Source organism: Mus pahari, chromosome 13 (genome assembly GCF_900095145.1).
Source record: "Mus pahari chromosome 13, PAHARI_EIJ_v1.1, whole genome shotgun sequence".
Taxonomy (NCBI): Eukaryota; Metazoa; Chordata; class Mammalia; order Rodentia; family Muridae; genus Mus; species Mus pahari.
In genome coordinates, this window is record NC_034602.1 from 11578120 (window position 1) to 11600674 (window position 22555).

Genomic DNA, 22555 nt, shown 5'->3' on the forward strand with positions numbered 1-22555 from the left:
CTCTCTCTCTCCCTCCCTCTCTCCCTCTCTCCCTCTCTCTCTCCCTCTCTCCCTCTCTCTCTTTCCCTCCCCCTCCCCCAGACTCTCATTGTGAAAAGACAGGCTATGGTTAAAATGCAGTTTGCAGCATTCCCTTCTAGTATTCTCCATCTTTATGGCTGCTCTTTAGTTTTCCTTGCACCTTTAATAGTGAGCCTGGTCAGGAGAGGTGAGGGGAGATGTGTGCACACTTGGCTGTGAGGCCTGCTTCCCAGTGTCTGCTAGTTGGGCTTCAATCCCTGTCCCTGTAGATTTTAATGTCCCCACAGACTGCTGGCAGCCTGCTTCCAGCTGGGGCAGGCATGATGCAGTGAATTGCTTTTGAATGTGCTTTACTCAAATAGGCAGTAATTACAAGCTTAAAGAGGTTTAGTGGTCCAGTAAACTACATAATCACCCCTGAATTAGCCTGGGCTCATCAGTTGCAGTCCAGCAAGCTCAAGTCTGCTGTTTGTACGCAGCCTTGATCACATAGCAACCTGATCAGCAGGTGTGGAACAGCCAGAGTCCCCCATAAACACAACTGTCTGCTGGGGACAATGATCTCTAATGAGATGAAGCTACACCATCACTGTAATTTAAGTGGGAAAATTAGCACTAGAGAATGAGTACCAGTTCCAGGGGTCTTGAGTCATATTGGGAGCAGCACGGATTCTCCATTGCTTTCTCCCCTTCTCTGCCTTTCTCTGGAAACCTCCTCACCAAATGGACTGTTTTGCCTCTACACTCTATTCTTTACACAAGAAGCTGCTGCTATTGTTTTTGTTGTTGTTGATGTTGTTGTTGTTGTTGCTGCTGCTGCTGCTGCTGTTCTCTGAATAATTAATGCTGGATAGAAGCATCTTTAGAGGCAATAATAAGGACTCATTCCAGAAAGGTCGGGAGAGTATTTCACACTCCTGACTTTTTTCTTCCAGTTTCAAAATATTTTCTACTTTGATTTTTTAAAGTGGAAAAGTGTTCTTTAGGCTGGTGATGGGCCCCTTTTAGTGGGCGTGCTCTCTCAAATAGCAGAGATCAGCGAAGATAATGTGACTACATCGTATAAATCAGTCATGAACTTTCTGTTGGGAAAAAAAAAATGGCTCCATGAATTATGCTGTTGTTATGTGAGTTTGTGAAAGTGCAGTTCTTGAGAAGAAGCTTAGTGGAGAGCATTTCCTCTGACATTTCTCCTGTCCTGTGCTGCTCTGGGTACTGCTTACACTGAGAACTTGAATTTCATCACTTTGGAAATAGCTCATACTTACCAGGTTTGCGAAAAGCAAACCCACTGACAACCTAGAGACCAAGAGGGGAAATGATCTAGCTATGTAGCTGACTCTCAGGGAAAAATCCCAACTCTAACTTACGTAGAAACAAGTTAGATTCTGAACCTGACGTTAAAGTGCTCAAACAGAGATGAAGTTGAGTGAGAAAGATGAGACACTCACTTTGTTTTTTTTAAGATTTATTTATTGACTATATGTAAGTACACTGTAGNTGTCTTCAGACACTCCAGAAGAGGGCATCAGATCTTGTTACGGATGGTTGTGAGCCACCATGTGGTTGCTGGGATTTGAACTCCGGACTTTCAGAAGAGCAGTCAGGTGCTCTTACCCACTGAGCCATCTCACCAGCCGAAGTGAGAAAGATGAATACTTGTTGAAATGGGACAGCAGGTTTCTTGACATTTATCTGCAGGAATCTACTAACAAAAGCCAGATACGCACCCACACCCAGCATAATGGCACATTCCTTTAATCCCATCACCTAGAAGGCACACACACACTCACACACACACTCACACACACACACACACTCACACACACACACTCACACACACACTCACACACAAACACACACACACACACATCAAATCTTTCCAACTTGATGCTACCACCAAGTTTCAAATCCAAGCCTTGCTATGTACCAGCTATGTGAATTTGAGAATGGTTATCCTTTCTGTATTAGTTTTTCTATCTATGAGTGTAATCATTGTACCTCTCTGTGCAAATATGTATGTGAAATATTTTCAACAATGCCTGGGGCACTATCCTTACCTTCCAATACATGTTATACTTACTAAGTGTTAATTCAGCAGTGCTATAATTAATAAAGTCTCTATAGCTGGAAGCTCAAGACAGAGTGTGGTCAAAGCCCTGGTGAGATAAGTGTCATTCTTCACTGAACCTTGCCCAAAATACTTGCTTCCAGAGAGGAATGGGGAAAGAACAGGTTGGATATAGGAAAGGGGTGTAGGAAGCAATGGCAATTGTCTTCTCTCTGTATGTCACAAAGGATGTGATGTACATGGTCTTCACACTCCCTTGTGAGATATATATATATATATATATATATATATATATATATATATATATATATATATATATATATATATATTCACAGAAGGGAATGGGGAAATGGGAAGGCTATGCCACTGGGAAAGTAAGGAAATGGGAAAAACTCAGGACAGATCTCTGCACCTGCTCTAGTGACTGGAAGCCCTCAGCTTCGACATTCCCATGGGAAGAGCAGCTAATCACAAGCCAAAGAGTGAAACCTGCACTCTCTTCTTATACTACCCCACCTTTAAGCTCCTCCTATCTAGTCTGTTTGGTTTCCTTCTGTTTCCATGGTTGCCTACTGAGATAATCAACATTCAGAGGATGATAATTATAAACATTCAAAAATAATTCTAGCACTTTTCATTAATGTTAAGACTTTTAGGAAGGTATATAAGTAATTGTTAATTTAGAGTCCTATATTTTATCTATTCTGCCTGCACTTAAAAGTGCTTCTGCAACATAGCTACTGAAGAATGATCTGAAACGTTATTATACTAGACTACAGTGACTATAGAAAAGATAACGGGATGCGGGCTGATGTTACCCCAATCCCACTATACATGTCTTGTGGATCTAATTTACACTTAGAAGAAAAAGATCAGTTAAGCAAAGCAGGAAGAACACTTAATATTGGCCTTGTAGCTGGCAACAAAACTGTTTTCCTGGCTATGTCTTCAAAATATAGTAGCAGTAATACAAGAAATAGAGAGTGGTGAACTATTATCCAGCATTTTGCCCTTTTCCCCCCACGAGTTTGTCATTCTCAAGTGGTAAGATGCATACCCTCTTACCTGACTTCCCTACCCACACACCTCCACTGGCCATTTGTTACAGTCCTAATATATGGGCAAGATGTCAAGCGAGATCATCTACAGAGTGACTCAACTAACTTCCAGAAAAAGCCAGCAGCAAACAAGAAACAGGACATTTTGTCTGGACAAGCAGGCAGACTCGAGATGTTGACAGAACATTAAGAAAATGGATCAAAATTTACAACTTCACTGATGGTGCTCCAAATATTTTTTTGGCTTCTTAGCCAGGACCACAGTTGCTTCCTCTCCTTTTGATTCAAGCCTATGTCAGGATGCAGGACCCGACTGCTATGCATTCAGGCTATGCTCCTCTACTGCATGGAGCACTGCTTTTGTAATGTAAATGCCAGGCACAAAGTGTCTCTTTGATAATGTGCAGTGAGAAGACAGAAAAAGCATTCACTGAAACAGTAAAACTAATTCATAAAGCTGAAAGACAATAGGAAAGCATTATGGATTTTTTTTTAAAAGAAAAAAGTATCCTAGATCAATGTAATTGTCACAGTGTAGTCAATTGTCACATCCATAGTCTATGCACAAGGCAAAAATGACTGCAATTTTACTTAAAATGAGAGAAAATTTTATAGGCAAAAAAAATTAGGTTAATCAGATATAGTTAGTTCTGTTTGGTTACCAAATTTCTCCTTACCTTCTTAGAGCTCAAACACATAGCTGGACATTTTGATTTTGACCCCTAATTCCTTAGCAGCAAAAGGGGAAAACTCTGAAGTTTTTTTAAAAAAAAAAATATACAGAGATTTAATGGTTAAAAGCCATATGGTGGCTTTCTCCCTTTTCTTTAAAGGGAGTATCTCTCCATCACATACCAGAGTTTAGCTCAAGGTCAACTTATATTAATGCATTAAACTTCGCTGTGGAGGAGGCACACGGCTGGAGGAAAAAAAAGGATGAAAGAAGTTCTGAAATTGTTCTCCCGACATATTCAGCCAAGCCACAGAACACTGCCCTGATAAGGCTGATATTGGGCAGTTGCCATAATTCCTCCTGTTAGATCGGCCCCTCTAGTACCCATTCCCATACCTTTTAAAGTATAGCGTGTAACATTTTGCTTGAAAATTGCTTCTACCTCTATTGCTTTGTTATAGCTGTTTTGCAGTTTCTGTATAGAGGCACTTCTGTGTCACAAGAAATTACTAATCTGAGGCTTGAGAAGGGGCAGTGTAGCCTTCCATTATCTCACCAGAGAGCTCTGTACAGGATTATTTTCAAATTTTCTGCTGCCATTACAATGTGCTGTTTGAGTGGGCAAGGCGGTGAGGGAGGGGATGTTATTGAAACTTGGTTACCAGGGCAGATAAGATAAAGTTCATCACTGTCTTGGCATCCACATTTGTGGCCGGGGTGGACGTTTGATGAAAGGAGCCCATTTGGTCCAGGATAGCGTTACGATATAAGGCTGGACATTTTCCATCTGTGTATACTGTAGAGTTTCTGTACTTTCCCATTGATGCTCATCTGAAAAGGCTGCTTGATTGTTTAAATAGATAAATTCTCTTCCAAGGTATTGTAAACGTGTAAATATCAGATAACTGCCATCTCTGCGGGAGGGTCTCCCATGCCAACCTCAATAAAAAAAAGTAGAGTTGCACTAAGAAAAATTTTCTTTAGAGAGGTGCCATTTTCTTTCTGTCATCTGCTGTTCCTCATGGCTAGTGAAAATGACAGTTCAGACTAAACTTTAATATGAGCTATTTTTAGCGTTTTTTTTTTTTTTTTTTTTTTTGCCAGATTTTCTTTATTGCAGTTATTCAGGGCACATACACTGGGGATCATTCTGTGCTTTGATAAAGCTATAAGACAACCATTCTCTACTAGGTCATCATTGCAAGTCACTCTGTGTACCTAGAAAGGTACGAAGGACAGGAAATGGAGTGGGAGTCAGGCTGCTGATTAGGGAAATGACGATGGTCGTCTTGTGAGGTTTCTCTCATCGCTGGGGTCCCATTCCTCAAAGTGACCAGTTTCCCCTCCGAGTCCAGCTTCTCCTCTCTTCCCAGGGAAACTAGATTGCTGCGTGTGCGCAGGTTGAATGCTGGAAGGGAGGGTCCAATTTGCCCAGACATAATCAGTGCTTTACGGCTCTCACTCATTCTTGAGGTGTTAATGCAGATCAAATGGGAAGCACTCCAGACAGAACCCTTGTAGCAACCGACCACGACCACGCGAGCTGCCTAGCCCTCCCTTTGCAATCGTTAATTCTTATTGTAGGATCTAGAGGTAATTTCATTTGCTCTCTTAATGCTTCGCAGGTCTCCCAGTGGCACTTGCATCTCCTGTCTCAAATTCCCATCTTGATCAATTGTTTGCAAATAATTAAGCTTTTAGGAGGTAATGTCACAGGGCTAATGTACACAGCAAAAGCTCGGTCTCCCTCACTGTCTGTTGGATGGTGGTCAAATTTACTTGGATGTCCCAAAGTGATTAAGATGATTGGTACAGCAGGGCAGTACCGTACAAGAACCCACTGATCTTTCTTCAACCAGTGTCCTTGTCATTTACGTGCAATAAGGCACAGGTGCTCCGGGAGATGGCCAAAAGAAACATAAAACTTTTTTTTTTTTTTTTTTTTTTTTTTTTTTTTTGCAGTAGTTTGGAATGAATTTTCTGTTTTCTCCTGAAAATGGCGCATTTCAGGGACTCTTGATGCTTTGGCGCATGGCTTCTGCCCTTGTCTCATTCTCACTGTGGGTGAGCACCTTGGGGCCATGCGTGACGTTAGCAGCAGCTTTGGCTGCTGAGCACGTGGGGGTGGTTGGCTTTTGTTTTGTTTTGGTTTTGGTCAGTACATTTTTCTATGTCTACAAAGTCATAACTCATACTATCCATAAACAGTCTGGGTAATCGAGATTCATAGGATTTGAGATATCCAAACTACTGGATTTATGTTTAGAAGCTTGCTTTTCTGTGAATTTTTGGCTGAATGGGTATCAGCTACATGGAGTCATAGTTTTCATGTAGTTTTGTTTTTTTGTTTTGTTTTGTTTTGTTTTTGGAAATTATAGTTTAAAAAAAAGGAATTGAGAGCTTGTAAAACACCAAGTCCAAGGCCAAGAACCATAAAAAGAAAGCTTCTTTACCATACACAAAGAATTTGCTGGTACCCCAGTATGTACAAGGTCCCGGATGCCATTCCCCAGAATATTCAATTTAATTCACACACACACACACAGATATATATATAGAGAGATATATAAATATGTACATATATGTATATATATATATGTACCCTACTCCTGCCATACCATATCCCTTATTAATAATGTCCAAATCATTGTGACATTTAATTTTATCCAGGCTCATTCATATCTACATAAAAAATATATCCCAAAGAGCTGAAAATTGCTTAATGGAGACAGAGTGCTACGTCTCTATAGCTTGGGGCTGCATAGCAATTATGCTGCATGAAATTAGACACAGTTTGTTCCAATTACTTAAAATCAGATCACATGAAAAGTGACAGAGGAGAAGAAAAAAAAACCTAGCCCTTTCTCAGTTTTGTGATATTTAAATTATGAAATCAGAAACTACATGATGTGAAAAAGCCAGTGGAATTTGCTGTGGAATTCTGGGGGCAGCACTGCATCTCTTTGGAGCTGTAGTAATTCAGGTAATTTTAATGATCCAAGGAGAATTTTTCTGACACCATTTGCATAAACAAAATGAGAATTGCATTTGTCTTCTAAGAATGTATGTAAAGCTTGCTCACAAACAAGCATGCAAAAATACCCCTGAAAAACACAAGACAAGGAAATTGCTGTGACAACTCTCAATTTTCAAAGTAGCTAAATAGGAATGGCACAAATACTAATTTTTCTATCTGGTTCTGGTCATAGCATTAGGTCAGCTAATAAGACAAGGCAAGAAGTGGTGTAACTCAGTTCTACCGAAGAGTGAGAATAGCCATATTTATTAATTCCCCCGAAAAATAATTACTAGAAACTTTTGTAGGGATTGGGAAACTAAGTAAATAGTATTGCAGAAAATGTTATAGACCAGAATATGTCTGTGTGCATGTTTATAATTTTATATTCAAATAACATCAACAACTAGGTGGTATTGAGGACTTAGGGCCAGTTAGATGGTAAAGGTTCCTGCTAATATGAGTTTAATCTCTGGACCTCACTTGATAGAAGAAGAGAACCAATTCTGTAAGTTGTTCTCTGACCTCTACAAGTGTGTTGTGACATGCATCTACCTACCACACCTCCTACACACTCCATATAGATACACACACACACACACACACACACACACACACACACACACACACAAATGAACCCATACCCACACATGTATATACACACATGCTTATATACTCATGCATATACACACATACACAGATGCACACACACACATACACACACACATACACCCCTACACACATGAAGGCAAGAATGTTTTCCCACATAATGGTTTTATTGGGGAAACTTCACATCATGTATCTCGATCAGACTCACTTTCCAGTCCTTTCTATGTCTGCCCCCCCAAACTTATGACCTCCTCCCCAAAAAAGAAAGAAAGAAAAACATTCAGTTTGTGTTGTCCATACACTCACGGGAACATGGTACAACTCCCAGTGGCCTGCCCCCTAAAGAAATGTGAGTCTTTTTCACCTGTACCCCAGCCAGAAGCCATCAGTTGTGGCGAGCTACCCTTCAGAATCCTTATCGCAGTTTTAAAGAATTCTCTTTGATGGTTTCCTTCTCAGTTGGTTACTTGGGAGGCCGGTGGGGAATCTTGGGGAGGGTAGTAGTTGCCAAAGAAGCCTTCTATGTTGACAAGAATTTTTAAAAAAAACAAAATTGTACATTTCAAATTATAGTTTGTAGTTCTTATTGGGCACTACCGTTTAGAGATACTAGTTGGTAGGCCTTTAACTTCAATGGATGTTAGGACTCCGAGTGACAAAACTGAGGGTTATAAAAGTTGCTCATCTTCAAAGTCTTATAATTAGTAAGTACAATATCATTTATAAGCTCTAATAGAGTCACTTGTATTATATAGAGGTTTTCAACTAGTATAGAGATAGAACTGCTATATATAACATTGTATTTCAGTGTTCTGTTTTTAAGAAGAGATTCATTTGATGAGAGTTGTGTGGAATGCTTTTATACAATGGGAATTATATGTTAAGCTCAGGGTGTCGGGTGGTGTTTAGCTCTGTACTAGTCCCAATACCTGTTTTGTTTTTCTTTCTTGAGTGTGGTCCTGACTCATTATAGTGTAACATATAAGGCAATGTCACTTTTAGGATCGAGGCAAAGGAAATATTAGTGCGGATGCCTACACTTTCTATGAGCTCGGAAATACACTTTATTGTCCATTTTGACGCTGAATCTGATAGATTGAATCTGTGTAAAGTACCTTAGTTAGAGTTAGTCTCTTCGTTCAAACTAGTTGCTAATTTCCCGTTACATACTCATCTAGACTGTAAGTATGATGAATAATGAAGCAAGGAATTTTGAACTGGTACTTGAGTAAGGTACTCCAACAAGAAAATGCAGAATAAGAAAATGCCTTGCTATCAGGGAATAAGGAAAAGATTGATGTGATAAGATGTGTATGCATGGTTTGGTATGATGTGTATGTGTGGGTATGTGTATATATGTGTCTCTGCATGCCTGTATCTATGTGTGCGTTTATGTGTGTCTCTATATGCATTTGTTGGCATGTTTATGTCTGTGTGTCTCCGCATGCATGTGTGTATGTGTGTGTCTATGTGTGCCTCTATATGCATTTGTTGTCATGTTTGTGTTTGTGTGTGTCTCTGTATGCACATGTGTATTTGTGTGTCTCTGTATGCATGTATATATGTGTGTGTGTATGCATGTGTGTATATGTATGTCTCTGTATGCATGTGTATGTCTGTATGAGTGTGTGTGTGTGTGTGTGTGTGTGTGTGTACCTGACCTTGAGCTGACCCCTGACAGTGACACTGAGAAGTGTAGTGGGTAGATTCTTGGGATGTTAGAATAGCAGAAATGAGAACAGTGTGGCCCGTGAGAGCAAAGCGCCAGGTGAGCTCAGTGTCACTGAAAGGGCGGGGCCTGGCCGCTGGCTCTGCAGGCTATGCAAGGACTCTGGGAGAGGAGGAACTGTAGCTATCTGCCTTCCCTGCCTGGTCTCCTCACCTGAAAACAAGAAGGATGGTTGCTCCATTCCTGTCACTCAGAGGGATCTAATGGGGATTAATTATCATCCTGTCTGAAATATACCTCGAGCTCTTTAGAGAAAGGCACTCTATTCCATGAAAGCAAAGCCTCAGTCTAATTGTGTATTTATTGATTAAGTGGCAATCAAAGACAATGCTTATGGGAAAAATTACTATATCCCTGCTCTCCACAAGTACACCCAATGTGTGTAGCACATACTTAAAGTTACATGTAAAAGCACTGAAGTGATCATTAACAATTTCTTAAGCGCCTGACTAGACATTATTAATGAGATTAAAAGCTATGTTAATTATCATTCAATAGACCAGAGTTTAGTTTCCATGGCACACAGAGTTAGGTTGAGTCTTGAGGATGCCCTTTCTCATTCATAATGGAACTAATTGTAGAGGACCATCTGTCAGGACAACTTTATCTCGGACAAATTTATGGGGAAGCAACCTGTCAAGGCAGCCAGTGTCTCCATAGGTGGAAACCACAACCCCAGCTGCAACAGATGTATGTTGCAACTTAGCCCTACTTGATTGCTAAGCAGAAAATGTTTCCAGAAACAAAAATTTCTATAAAATTCCAAATTCATTTCATTATTTAATTATGCAATCAATAATTTTTTAATTCTCTTCCTCATGAGGAACAGAGCTGGGCTTGTTCTTCGTAGGTGACATATGATGTCCTTTGAGTTTTTATTGGCCTTTATGCAGAATTCTAGCATATGTTGACTTTTAGGTGTAGAAACAAACTTTGTGCATTGCTTTTCTTATCACTGTGAGCAAACTAAGCAAAGCAAAGCAAAACAAAACAAAACAAAAGGAAAAGGGAAAGAAACAACAGCAAAGCCTGGCAAAAGCAGCTTGCGGGGCAGAGGGGAAGGGTTTGTCTTGGCTCACACTTTGAAGGGATACAGTCCATCTTAGATAGTGAGGAAGGTGCAGAGGGGAAGGCACAGCAGTGGGAGCCTGGGACTAATATCTACACTCTTACATCTCCAGAGACAAGAAGCAGAGGCAGCCAAATGCTGACACTGAGCAGCTTTCTCTTTCCCCCATTTCTTCAGTGTAGGTCCCTAGCTCACAGGGTGGTGCTGTCTACATTCAGGATGGGGTTTTCCCTCCGGTAATCCTCTTCATGGAGAAGCCATGCAGAGGTGTGTCCCATAAATGACCCCCAAGCTTGTCAAATGACAGTCAAGGAGACACCAATTTTGGCTGAGTTTTGCATGTGGGTGTTTTGCTCAGCAAGAGTTGAAACAAGAGTGACCCAGATAAAGTATACCTAGCTTAGTTTTAATATTTTAATCCAGCCAGTACAGAGTTATGGAGGGAGAGTGTAACACCTGAATACTGGAAACCTCAGCTGAGAGTATATTAAATCTCAGAGATATTTTTTCTAGATAGCAACACACACACACACACACACACACACACACACACACACACACACACACACCCCAATCTGATCAAATACAATGAAGATCACAGCAAACTTTCTAGCCTTGCAACAAATAAACTTGTTAAAGAGTAAACTCAGTATGACGGCTCTGCAAGTATCTTAAATAGACATTTCTACACTTCACTAATCTTTGTAATTGGCTTGTCTTTTACTGCCATTAATTAGATGATGTAGTATTCCATTAATAAGAGTGACACACCTCAGCATTTTTACCTTTAATTATAGACTTCACTAGACACTTAGGTTATTGACAAAATGGTATAAACATTGCCTGCTGTACACATACCTTTTTTGATCTCTTTCAGCACCCTTACCCTTCTGAAGAACAGAAAAAGCAGTTGGCACAAGATACAGGACTCACCATCCTTCAAGTGAACAATTGGTGAGTAATTTGGCTTGAGTTTACACACAATCTGTTTCCCCCTCTGGCAACCTACAGTTAATGTGTGGCATGAAGAAGCCACACCCGGTTGCTGCTGCTTTCCCTAGTGGCTTGCTGGAACCTAACTGGACTGCTGTGGAGAAATGCTTTCTAACATGGACAATAGAATGTATTGCCTTCCACCTCCTTTATGACTCAACAGGTTTTATGCACAGGGTGAGTGTATATTGGGTAAATACTCTGACTCACTTTCTTCAGGATGATTGATAGAGTTGGTATCATACTATTTTCTCCAAAAGAAGAAAATATACCATTACCAAATAGCGGTTGGTAAATTCAATGAAAAACTAATTCAATTAGATTTTGATAACATTCTATGCTCAAAGATGTCATCCAATATTCTTTTATCATTTGAATATGTAAAGGGAAAAATGAGTATTTGTCTTTTGTTTTGTTTTGTTTTTTTCCCTTTGAAGGTCTTCAAAATCTGATGTTGCTGAAGGTTGTTCAATGCTATTTCTAAGTAAAGTAGAAATTTCTGCTCTGGGGTAAAGCTGAGGTTTATACACTGAGTCCTAAGCTACAACATTCTGACTACATGTCCAGCAACATTGCACTGAGACTTTGAGAAAGTGTGACTCATTTTCCTCTGTGACTCTGCTAAAGCCATGTTAAGGATAATCACCCAGGCCTACTGTCGTATTTGAAGGATATTGAAATCCAATCTCCCCTAAAACGGAGGCTATCTAATTAATCATCCTAATATTTTCAGGTCAGTGTTTTTGATGGAGAAGTCTAATATTCTTTGAAGTACAATCCAGAAAATCCTCAAAAATCTTTTTGGAGAAAGGAGAAAGCTGAGCATGGCAGTTTGTAGACACAAGTATTTCTTTTTGTTCAATAGGCATCAAAGATTAATATTACAGAATCTCTGATTACATAACCTAATCCATTTTGGTGAATACATTTATATTTGATGTCCATTGTATTTACATTAACAGACCCTTCACTGTTAGAGAGCCTCGAGCCTTTGGAAGATATTTCAGATATATTAAACCCCATTACAGAAAATGTAATTTCTGTCAATATAATCCCATGTGTTCTTCAACTTAGTATTTTAGAGATAACAAGCTACTTATGGTATATTTGCCTTTGGAGGATTAATTTCCAAGTACACTATCTGCAAGACACAGACAGACTCACATGAGCTCTGCTGGTAAGGGTTATCAATTTCTATGACCTTACCACAGCTTTCAGAGATCAATGTCTGCAGCCCTCGTAGTGGATAGGGAACCACCAAAGCCATGCTGTATCTAAATGTGTTGAATTCTGTTGCCTCTGAGGTTTTGCTGTTTGCCTATTTTTATCTGCTACTGTTTTTGAAATCTTCAAGACTGTTAACACTGCATATTTGTAGTCGGCCTTTCAGAGAAATCTGGATGGTTCCAGAAGAAAGACATAGTTTTATATGTGCATGTACAATCATGGCTTTAGGCTTAATGTAATGGTGAAGTCCTTTAAAGTCCTAATGCAGTGGGAGCTGTTGAAATGCGACATCTCCTTGGGAAACGTTCTTTGGTGAAGGTAAAGGAGTGGTAGGCTGAGCTCTAGTTAAGGAGCTCTAAGGAGCACTAAGGAGCACTAAGGAGCTCTAAGGAGAACTAAGGAGCTGACTGCCTATTTATTGTACACACCATCTCCCTTCATCCTCAATGTTGCTAGCAGAGTTACCAGAATAAATTCATCACACTCTGCTGTGTACAGACCACTGGTGGGCCATTGTTTGTGAATGCAGGGGCAAAGAGGTCTTCTTATGATGCCAGCCCATCTATATACACTATCATCTCTCTGGATTTTTCAGATAAGGTCTGCAGGCCTTCATCAGCCATTGACCACTGTTTAACTTGTTCAGTTCTGTATTAAAGGGGAGAAAAATAAGAATTAGGAAGCTAGGAAACAATTTTCAGAGTGTGTGTAGACCTCAGGCTGAAGCTTCAAACAGCAGCTAGGTGATTTCAAAATCACCGTTACTTTTTCAAAAGGGATCAGAATGTGTGGTTGTTTCCTTTCGCCTTGTCCCTTGTGTTGGTAGAAATGATTCTTCCTTGCACATCATTGCTTTGGATTTATTGATTCCTCTGGCCCCTGTTAACAACTTTTCTGGAGAGAATATTTCTAAAGCAACCTAAAATATTTGAGATGGGTTTCTTTTCTTGAAGTGTGATGAACATGGTGTTTATATGTTTGATTCAAGTATAAAAATGTTTTGCAACTGCTGAGCATGGTGATGCACGCCTTTAATCCCAGCACTCAGGAAGATAGCAGAGTTCCAGGCCAGCCTGGTCTATAGTTTCAGGGAAGCCAGAGATATCTTGAGAAACTCTCTAGAAAAATCAAGCTAAAGCAAACCAAACAAAACAGAAGAACTCACCAAACAATAATTCTTTAGCTTTAGGTAGAAAAGAACACACAAACCATGGAGGTCCTTTTAAAACCTGAAGATGTCATTGAATCTTAAACTGTGCCTGTTTGAAGACTAAAAGGTAGAGAAGGCAGAGTCAGTTTTTCTTTTACTCTACTATAAAGCCACACCACGCCTTTTTTTTTTTAGAAAGCCTGCAAATAAATACTTTCACTGCATAGAACGACAGCCTATGAGGTTATTTTCTTCTAGAAATCCTAACTTTAAAATGATCATTAATGTATAAAGACTTCCTCTTTACTTCATTTAGTTACAACTTAAAAAAAAATATCTTCTTGGATTTCTTAAAACTTGTTAACACACATGTAAATTTTTGTATATGCTATGAGTCACTGTTGAAGATGTTTCATAAAATGCTGAAGGGCAGGTTGGGTGTAGATCAGTCATAATTATTGGCAAGAACATAATGTATTGACATGCACAATATGTTAAGTGAGAACTATAAACTTATGTCTAGTTGCTAGCTTGTCATAGGAACCTTAACTGAAGCAGATTCAGTGAGGCACTGACTAGAAACAGAGACAAGAACTTTGGCTACTATTCCTTCACACCAACACTAAACCCATTTTGTATCTTTGTATTGACATAAAGGATATACTGTGCGTGTTAGGTGACTAAGACAGAAATAGATGGGGAAATGGGGAAGTGAAAGAGCTTCACTGCAAAACAATAAGACGGATTTGATGAAGACAAAACAGAGATAAAAATGTAATTGCAAATACCCATATTTATTCTACTAGTCAGAATGGAAACAGAGAGGAAGGATCGTACGTAGGCTGGCATTGAGCCTGGGATGGAATGGGGTATTTATCATATGAGAAGTTGTAGACCAGATCTACACAAACATCATTCAGTCTCAAGTATAATCTCACTGAGAAATGGTAAAAATAACACGTTGGGACTTTCTAACTTTGGGTTTTTTCTCTTCATTGTTGTGACAAATACTTCTGAGAACAATATCCCTACGTTGAGCAGTTTTTCATTTGAAGTATAAATATTGTAAGTTTTGGCAGTAGATGGTTTTTCAGGTCTTTAAATATTTAAGTATTTAACCAAAGCTTTAAAAATCATTTCAGTATTCAACTTTTTTATCGGATGTATTTTTATTTATTGTTTGAGAATTTCATAAGTGTGCACAGTATGTTTTTAATCTATCCTCCTACTCCTTCTCCTAGGCAGATATCTAAAGGAAGCATAAACATTCATGAACAAACACATAAATGAACATGTACATATATGTGCAAACTCAAAACCAATATTTGGTTCTCTTTTCTTTTTAGTATACCAACTTTTATATGTTGAAAGTGCGAGTGTAGAATGCTCAGATAAAGACTCACACATTTTTAGGCCAGTGTTGCAGACCAGGGGCTTCCCTGTAATGGAAACTGATGTATTATGCTGTACAGTACTCGCTGGGAATCTCAGACACACCCTGCCTCTGCAGAGTACTAGCCCACAGTGCATGGAGTACACTTCTAGCTTCTTGGTTGGTTGCTTTTCATTCTCATACTTTCATAGAAAGACCTGATTTTAAACACTTACCCCTTTGTGCTCTGAAAAGGTGACACTGTTTTTACATGTAAACTATATAGTAAATATGAAATATTATATGTATATGTAGAGAACTGTATATAGAAAGAAAACCCTTTTCTATCAATCATTAGTATAAAGTTCTAGTCAGCAACCTGACATTTGATAAGCCATCAGAACTAGTGTCCTTGAGAGATTTAGATTGAGAATCCATACTGGGTCTTCCCAAGTCTTTTATCTGTTGCCCTTAAAACTGCCAAGCGTTCAAGTATCACTTCCCGTTTCTTACCCATGGGGGAAAGGTAGACTCTTACACTACAGGCAGGTAAAACTGGAAGCTTATTTTTAGAAAATCTGATCTTTATTATAATAGCTGCAACAGTTAAAGGTCAAGTTTATTTCTGAATTGTAGTAGTAATGCAGCAAATACTTTTAGAAGTAATCAAAGATTCTATAAATATAGGGACCTGTTTAGATGTAAATGTTAAAACATTCACAAATTATCCTTTCAGCTTCCGTGATCTAAAAATCAATAGAGGTCAGTGGGTTCCATAGAACTATTCTGCTTTTCTTCTGATGTAATTTAATAACACATTTTACAGATGTTGTTTAAACATTAGGCGCAGATTGTTTTGTCAATAAAGCTAAACAGAGGCATGACACAAAGACAGGGAAAAACAGATGTAAAAATAAAAAAAAATTTTAAAAGAGAGAGAAGGAAAACAAAACCAAAAAGCCACAGCAGCGCTCAGTGCAGGAATCCCTGGGTCATTTGTTTGCTACTCAAGTGCAAAATGAAAGTGCAACTGTGCAGTGATTTTTCCCTGGCTGGAAGTCACCTAGGGATGAAGCAACTCACACACACACACACACACACACACACACACACACACACACACACACACACACAAAGTCATTTTATTATGCAGCTACTCTGCTTTCCCCTTGGAGAATTGCAGAGTAACCCACATTTAAAGTGGACTTCCTAGCTGATCAGTGAAGTAACAGGTGCAGTGGAGAAAGAGAGAGAGAGAGAGAAAGAGAGAGAGAGAGAGAGAGAGAGAGAGAGAGAGAGAGAGAGAGAGAAACTCCCAGCAACATCTCAGCATGTGTTGTTTTTTAAGCTTCAGTTAATTGTGAGCCTTTTGCCCTGAGTGTCTAATCCCATAATATTACCTTTACAGACACTGTGAATTTAGATTATAGCAATCAGTAATACTCGCTACATAAAATACTGTCGTTTGCTCATAAGAAAATATTGAAATCAGTCAAAAAAAATGTTTGCTTTGCACATTGCCGGAGACATAGCTGATGAGATGCCAGAGCTTAGCAAATAGCTTTGAGGGCGAAGATCTGTGAATTTAGAAATTCCCAGGTATTGCCATGTTGGAGAGTTGTAGGCGTTCAACAGAGACACTACTTTTCTCTGCAGATTTGAGACACTAGCAAAGCAAACAAACAAAAAAACCAAAACACAACAAAACTCCCCGTAAACAATTCTCTTAGAAAAGACTTTTGCTCTAACAATATGGTAGGGTTTGCTGACGTTTTGAGTCATTGGCTTTGTCATAATTCCTCCCATAAAATCATATCCTTAATACTGTTGGACATGGGCACTTTAAGAAGGGCTAGGCATTGCTTCACTGTGGTAGATGAAAACTTAGACTCCTCCCATCAGGGAAGCCCAAACACCACTTCCTGAAACTGCGGCTTCTCTTCCTAGGCAGCATCAGAGTTTTTAGGCTAAGACTATATAACCCTACCTGAAACTCAGACTTCCAGCTGAGGAAGCATTTTGATACCTATAGGGTGATCAAGTTTGACTCGGAGTTGGGGGGACCCATTCTCTATGAAGCTGGTATATCTGAATGTGTACAGTTGCTTTAACCTAGGGAAGGAATGGCTCAGGGTCGACTTTGAACATCACGCACAGGCTGTACTTGTGGCCAGACCTCATTCAGCCAGGTTTGCCGCTTTTCGTTCTGTGTCAGCACGAGCCTCTAGCAAGAGAACTAGGTACCCTGAGCAAGTGCCACACACTGACTTCAGTGTGTCAGAGGAGAGCATCAAGAACTCACCATGAGAAGTGGGTTCCACAAAGGAGGATGGCTAAGGTAGAAGAGTTTGTCTCTGGAGACAGCAAAAGAGCCATGTGAGAATAACACGTAGTGCAAGTCACGGAGAAAGAAGAGGGATATCCAAGAAATGATAGTGAATCAAATGTTTCATCGTGCTTCCCGTTGCTGTCCAATGAGATGTGTGTCCTTACTTAGGTCATTTTCCCCACAGATAATCAGCTTCCTGTACTTTAAAGTAGACACGCAGGACTGGTTAGTCAGAACTCTAGCCCCCGGCAGCTCTGCGTTGCAGGCTGTGTAAAGTGCAGCAGGAAGCAAGGTGAGGCCGATCTAAATACAGCCTCGCTGTAGGAGTCAGTGGGAAAACACCGGGAAAGAAACACACAAGAAAATTCATTAAAAAGCCACTACTTCCTCTCATCTTCAAGAAGCAAGTCAAACACTGTAAAATAAAACCTAGATGAAATTAAACATTATTGCAAGACATGAAAAACATGTGTGCTGTCATTCTGAGGATCGGTAATAAAGATAAATCAGTTGTTTTTAGCAGTGTGCTATGTGTCTGTGAAGGGCACGACAGATAATAGGTTTGGAATTTCTGAAGTTATTGTACAGCAAAATTTGTTTTTTTTTTCCTCAGGCATTCAATCTTTTTACTCCAGCAATTTTGTACATGACAAACTTTTTAGTGGTCGCATTAATAATCTATAAGTAATGGGTTGTCAGGTGTCAGTTAGAGATTAAAAGATTGTTTAAGCATTACCCATTTGGCTCTTTGAATGAGTTTTGTAGGTCAGGAGAAATAACTTTCTGAATTGTGGTTGTGTGTGTGTACACTGCCCCTCCCCCTTTCGCTTGGCTCCATGCCAGGTATATGTGAAAGAACCATATTACATTACATAAATCCTGTATGTAGCAGCAGATTTTGAAACTCATATTGTGTGAGCCGAGGGGACGAATGTCTAGGCTGTCTTCTGTAAATGTACTCGAATTTGTAAATGTTATTCCTGATCTTCTCAAAGGAACTTGGCAAAGGGGAAAGAGACTCAACTCAGAGAGGCCGTGGAGCTTTGCAAGGCAAGTCAGTCGTTTCCCAGCAAGTCAGGCTTAGGTCTCTTCTTGTCAAATCTGCCTTGAGTGTGTTTACATATAGTTTGCCTTCCTGGTATTTTCTGCTTGCACCGACCTGATCTCCACCTATTTTGTGTCAACAGTTGCTGAGCCTGGTGTTGGGTGACTAAGCACTAAGCATTCAGCCCTGAGCTGGCTGAGACCCTCTTTCCCTCACTTACATCACTGTCTTGCTTCAGGGCTGTGCCTACAGAAAACAAATGGCATATTTGAGTGGTTAAAATGTCTGTCTAAAATATTGAAAATGGGGCAAATGTTGCCTCTTTGTTAAATAATACAGTTTTTTTTTTTCCAGAGTGGGAGGGGAGCAAGGGGCTCAGGGGAAGGGGGATTTTTAAGGGTGAATACCCAGGATCTGGTCTGTGCTGTTCCTGTGTGTGGATGCCATGGCTCCTTGTGTAGTTGCTTAGGGTTATGCCAGCTACATTAAAAATACATTTTAAAGACAGAAAGCACGACATTCAAAAATAAAACAAATGGAATTCATGTCTGTAATTTTAACAAATACAGGGTTCACTATCCAATGGCACCCTGGTCACTAAAAACGTTTCTCTCCATTTATTTGCATTCTTACAAAGTTTTTAGATTGGCATATTGGTTTGGGAAGTAACTCTGTCATGCTAGTAATACCTCAACACCAACAAATAAACAAACAAACAAAAAAACCACTTAATATGTTTAATATCCTTGAAGGCACTCCTTGTTCTTTACCCTCGTAAATAACCGGTGCCCTGCAAGATTAACCCCTATCTTCGAAGAAGGGAAAAACCATTTCCTTCCTCAAATGCATTAAGTCTTCCAGACTTGTAGCGATTATCCATCTTGGGTCCTAAATATAACTTAGCTCAAAAAAAAAAAAACCAAAAAAACCAAAAAAAAACAAAAAAAAAACAAAAAACAAAACAAAAAAAAACCTGTCATTGGAGAGATCTGGCTTAATGCTGATAAAGACATTTAAAAAAAAATAAAAAAGAACAATATATTGCCTATGGATGAAGTTAAAGCATCCTGATTAAATAACATATATTGAAGTTTTTAGTACTTTTACTCTAGTGTACTGAATTCTTTTTTTAAAGCAGTATTTTTGTGGGCTGCTGTCTGACGGGGTTTTAGCTGGTCTATATTACAGAAACATCTGCTGTGACTGACTTTGTTTGATCCCTCGTTTGGGTCAGAGTTCATATATATTTGGAAATGGTTGAGCTTATAAGATGTTGAAAAAGCTAATGGAAAGAGTTGTATTGTATAAAAACCGTGAGGTCTCAGCCACCTTGACTGGTCACCTGGCAGGATTGTTCACAGAGAGGGAGGGGAGCAAACTTGGTTGTGACTAGAATTGCCATCCTCAGAGGTTGGAGGGCTAAGGATCAAAAGAGACATGTGAGAATCATTCTAAGTGAATATAGTGTTGTTGCTGTTTTTAAAGCATATTGAGAATTAAACTTGTTTTTAGTCATGCTGCTTCTTTTGAAAGTACAAACATGACTTCTGAAGTATTACACAAGGGATGAGGGATTAGAATTCTAGAAACCCCATGGTACAGGGTTTAGCTTCTGGGTGGCAACTTCTGCATCATTTGACGACTGGGGCTCTGTGTGATGTTGTGTTGCTAGCTGCCAGTTAAGGGGCAGAGACAAGAAGGTTCTTCTTCCAGGGCTTCTTCAGGCTTCCTGCTAAGAGCTTGTTCTTAGCAGCTTTACTAGCTAAGATGTGCAGATCATGACATTCACCCATTTAACCTGCACGACCCAGTGCTGCATCTGCGGAGCTCTGCAAGAGTTCCCACTATCAGTTTTAAAATATTTTGCCACTTTAAGAGAAACCAGGTGCCATTTAGGTGCTACCTCTCCTCCCATTTCCTGTTCTCTGCTCAGCATCTCCAGGAAGCCATACTACTCTACTTTCTGTCTCTGCCTTTGCCTGTTCTGGGCATTTCACACACACGTGCACATACCAGGTGCTCTTACGGTATGTGGTGATATGTAACTAATTTCTTCTATGTAATTTTTTTTTTTGGGGGGGAGAGTGTGTATCAATGACATTATAGCACATATTGTCAGTGCCTCATTCTGTCCTGGATGAGCCACTGTGAATAGAAACACATTCATTATTACTGGATCAGTTGGTGAGCATTTGGATTGCTTCCAGCTTATGCTGCTAGGAATTTTTGTACTATTATTATTTTTGAGACTTATAATGGTGTTAAAGCGAGGAACTCCTGTACTAGGTCTTACAACTTGCAAAGTGTGTTTCTTCACATTTAGCCACTAGATCACTAGGACAATACACCTAAATGCTGCTCTCATCTCAGAACCTGCGTTCCTGCTCCACTACCAGCTTCTTCTCACGAGGCCCAGGTTTGAGTCTCCCTGCCAGTAGCCCAGTGTTTTGAATGAGATAATGGATGGAAAAAAAATTTAAGGCTAGCAGTTGAGGATATAACTATGTTGGTAGAGCATTTACCTGGCATGCGGGAAGTCCTGGGTTCAGTCTCTAGTACCATATAATACCAAACCTGGTAGGAAACACACGCCATCTGAGCAACACCTGGAAGGTGGAGGCAAAAGGCACCAGGTCAGCCTCAGCTATACGAACAATTTGAAGACTGCCAGCCTAGGATTCATGGAACTCTTCAGAAGAAGGAAACAGGGACAGAGGAGGAAGGGAAAGGAGGAAAGGAACAAGGGAAGAAGGAAGATGTTGTTATAGCTGCGCTTAATTCTAGCACTCACTATGTAGAGGCAAGCAGATAGATCTTTGTGAGGTCAGGCCTTGTCTGCATACATCTGGGCCAGTTAAGGCAGCATAGTGGGACCCTGTCTCAAAAATAAGCAGACAGTCACAAAAGACAAAAGTAAAGCATAGCGACACTGGCATCCAGCAAACCTACAGTAAACACACATTCCCAAAGTCTCACTGACAGTGCTTGGCCAGCCCATTTGTCAAGTTCTAAGAGGAGGCCACCTTGTCTCCTTCATTTGGATCATCTAACTCATGGTGGGGGTGCCTTCTGGTGTTTGTGGATCCATGTGCTTCTCTGGGGCTTATACAGTGCACTGTGGCATTACATTGAGTATGGATCTTGTCTTATGGGTTGAAACAGAGGCTTCACCAACTATTGGAAAGATCAACAGAAACCCCCATTCACACACACACACACACACACACACACACACACACACACATTCAGGTTTTTAGAGACAGGTTTTCTCTGTGTAGCCCTGGATGTTCTGGAACTCTCCCTGTAGACTAGGCTCCACTCAAACTCACAGAGATCCTCTGCCTGCCTCTGCCTCCCAAGTGCTGGGATTAAAGGTGTGTGCCAGTACCTGGCTCTGTAACTAAATTTTGTGACCAGGCAAGTCTGAGTGACATGGTAAATATTGAGACATTTTCCCCTGGTATGAGTGAAGATTCCAAGGCCAGAAATGTATGGTTATTGAAGGTGCGGGAAGCTGGGAAAACTGAAGGAAGGGTTCTTGAGAGAGCAAAGAGTTCAGAGTCACTCCAAGAGGAGACTAAGATTTAGTAATGTCTTATGTAGATGGAGGAAGTCATAATTCTAACACAATAGGTTTTCAATGTGTTCATTTAAGGCAGTGGTCCTCAACCTTCCTACTGCTGTGACCCTTTAATATGGTTCCTCATGTTGTGGTGACCCCCAACCATAAAATAATTTTCATTGCTACTTCATAGCTGTAATTTATGTACTTTATGAGTTGTAATGTAAATATCTGATATTCAGGATATCGTAAGCAACCCTAGTGAAAGAGTTGTTCGACCCTCAAAAGGGTCGTGGCCCCCAATCTGAGAAACATTGATTTAAAGCAACATTCTTAGAAAAAGTAATATCTATATAATCGCTAAAATAGCCATCTCTCTGAATTGCCTGGGTGGCTCCAGGGTCTGTGCCTATTGCTCAGTGTCTGTTCCCTCTCCACAGTGTCCTACTCTATTAGATAAACTGATTTCTCCTCTATATAGTGGGGATTGCCAGGGAAACAGGATTTAAGCCTTGAATACACATATCTATTTAGTAATATGTTAGAGATGTTCAGTTATATACAACTCTATTGACTTTTTGTGAATAAGAAAATTAGTATTTAAGTTAAAAAAAAAAGGTTCAGCTCTGAA

At 39.9% G+C, this 22555-nt stretch overlaps 1 protein-coding gene across 2 annotated transcripts in view; it reads left to right on the plus strand.

Annotated features, from left to right (window-relative positions):
* Positions 1-22555, plus strand: part of Meis1 (Meis homeobox 1) — a 138079-nt gene that overhangs the window by 102257 nt on the left and 13267 nt on the right. For both annotated transcript variants that reach the window (XM_021210293.2, XM_021210294.2), the window contains exon 9: positions 11124-11200. In XM_021210293.2, the coding sequence (XP_021065952.1) occupies positions 11124-11200 (77 nt within the window). The remainder of the gene's footprint in view (positions 1-11123; positions 11201-22555) is intronic.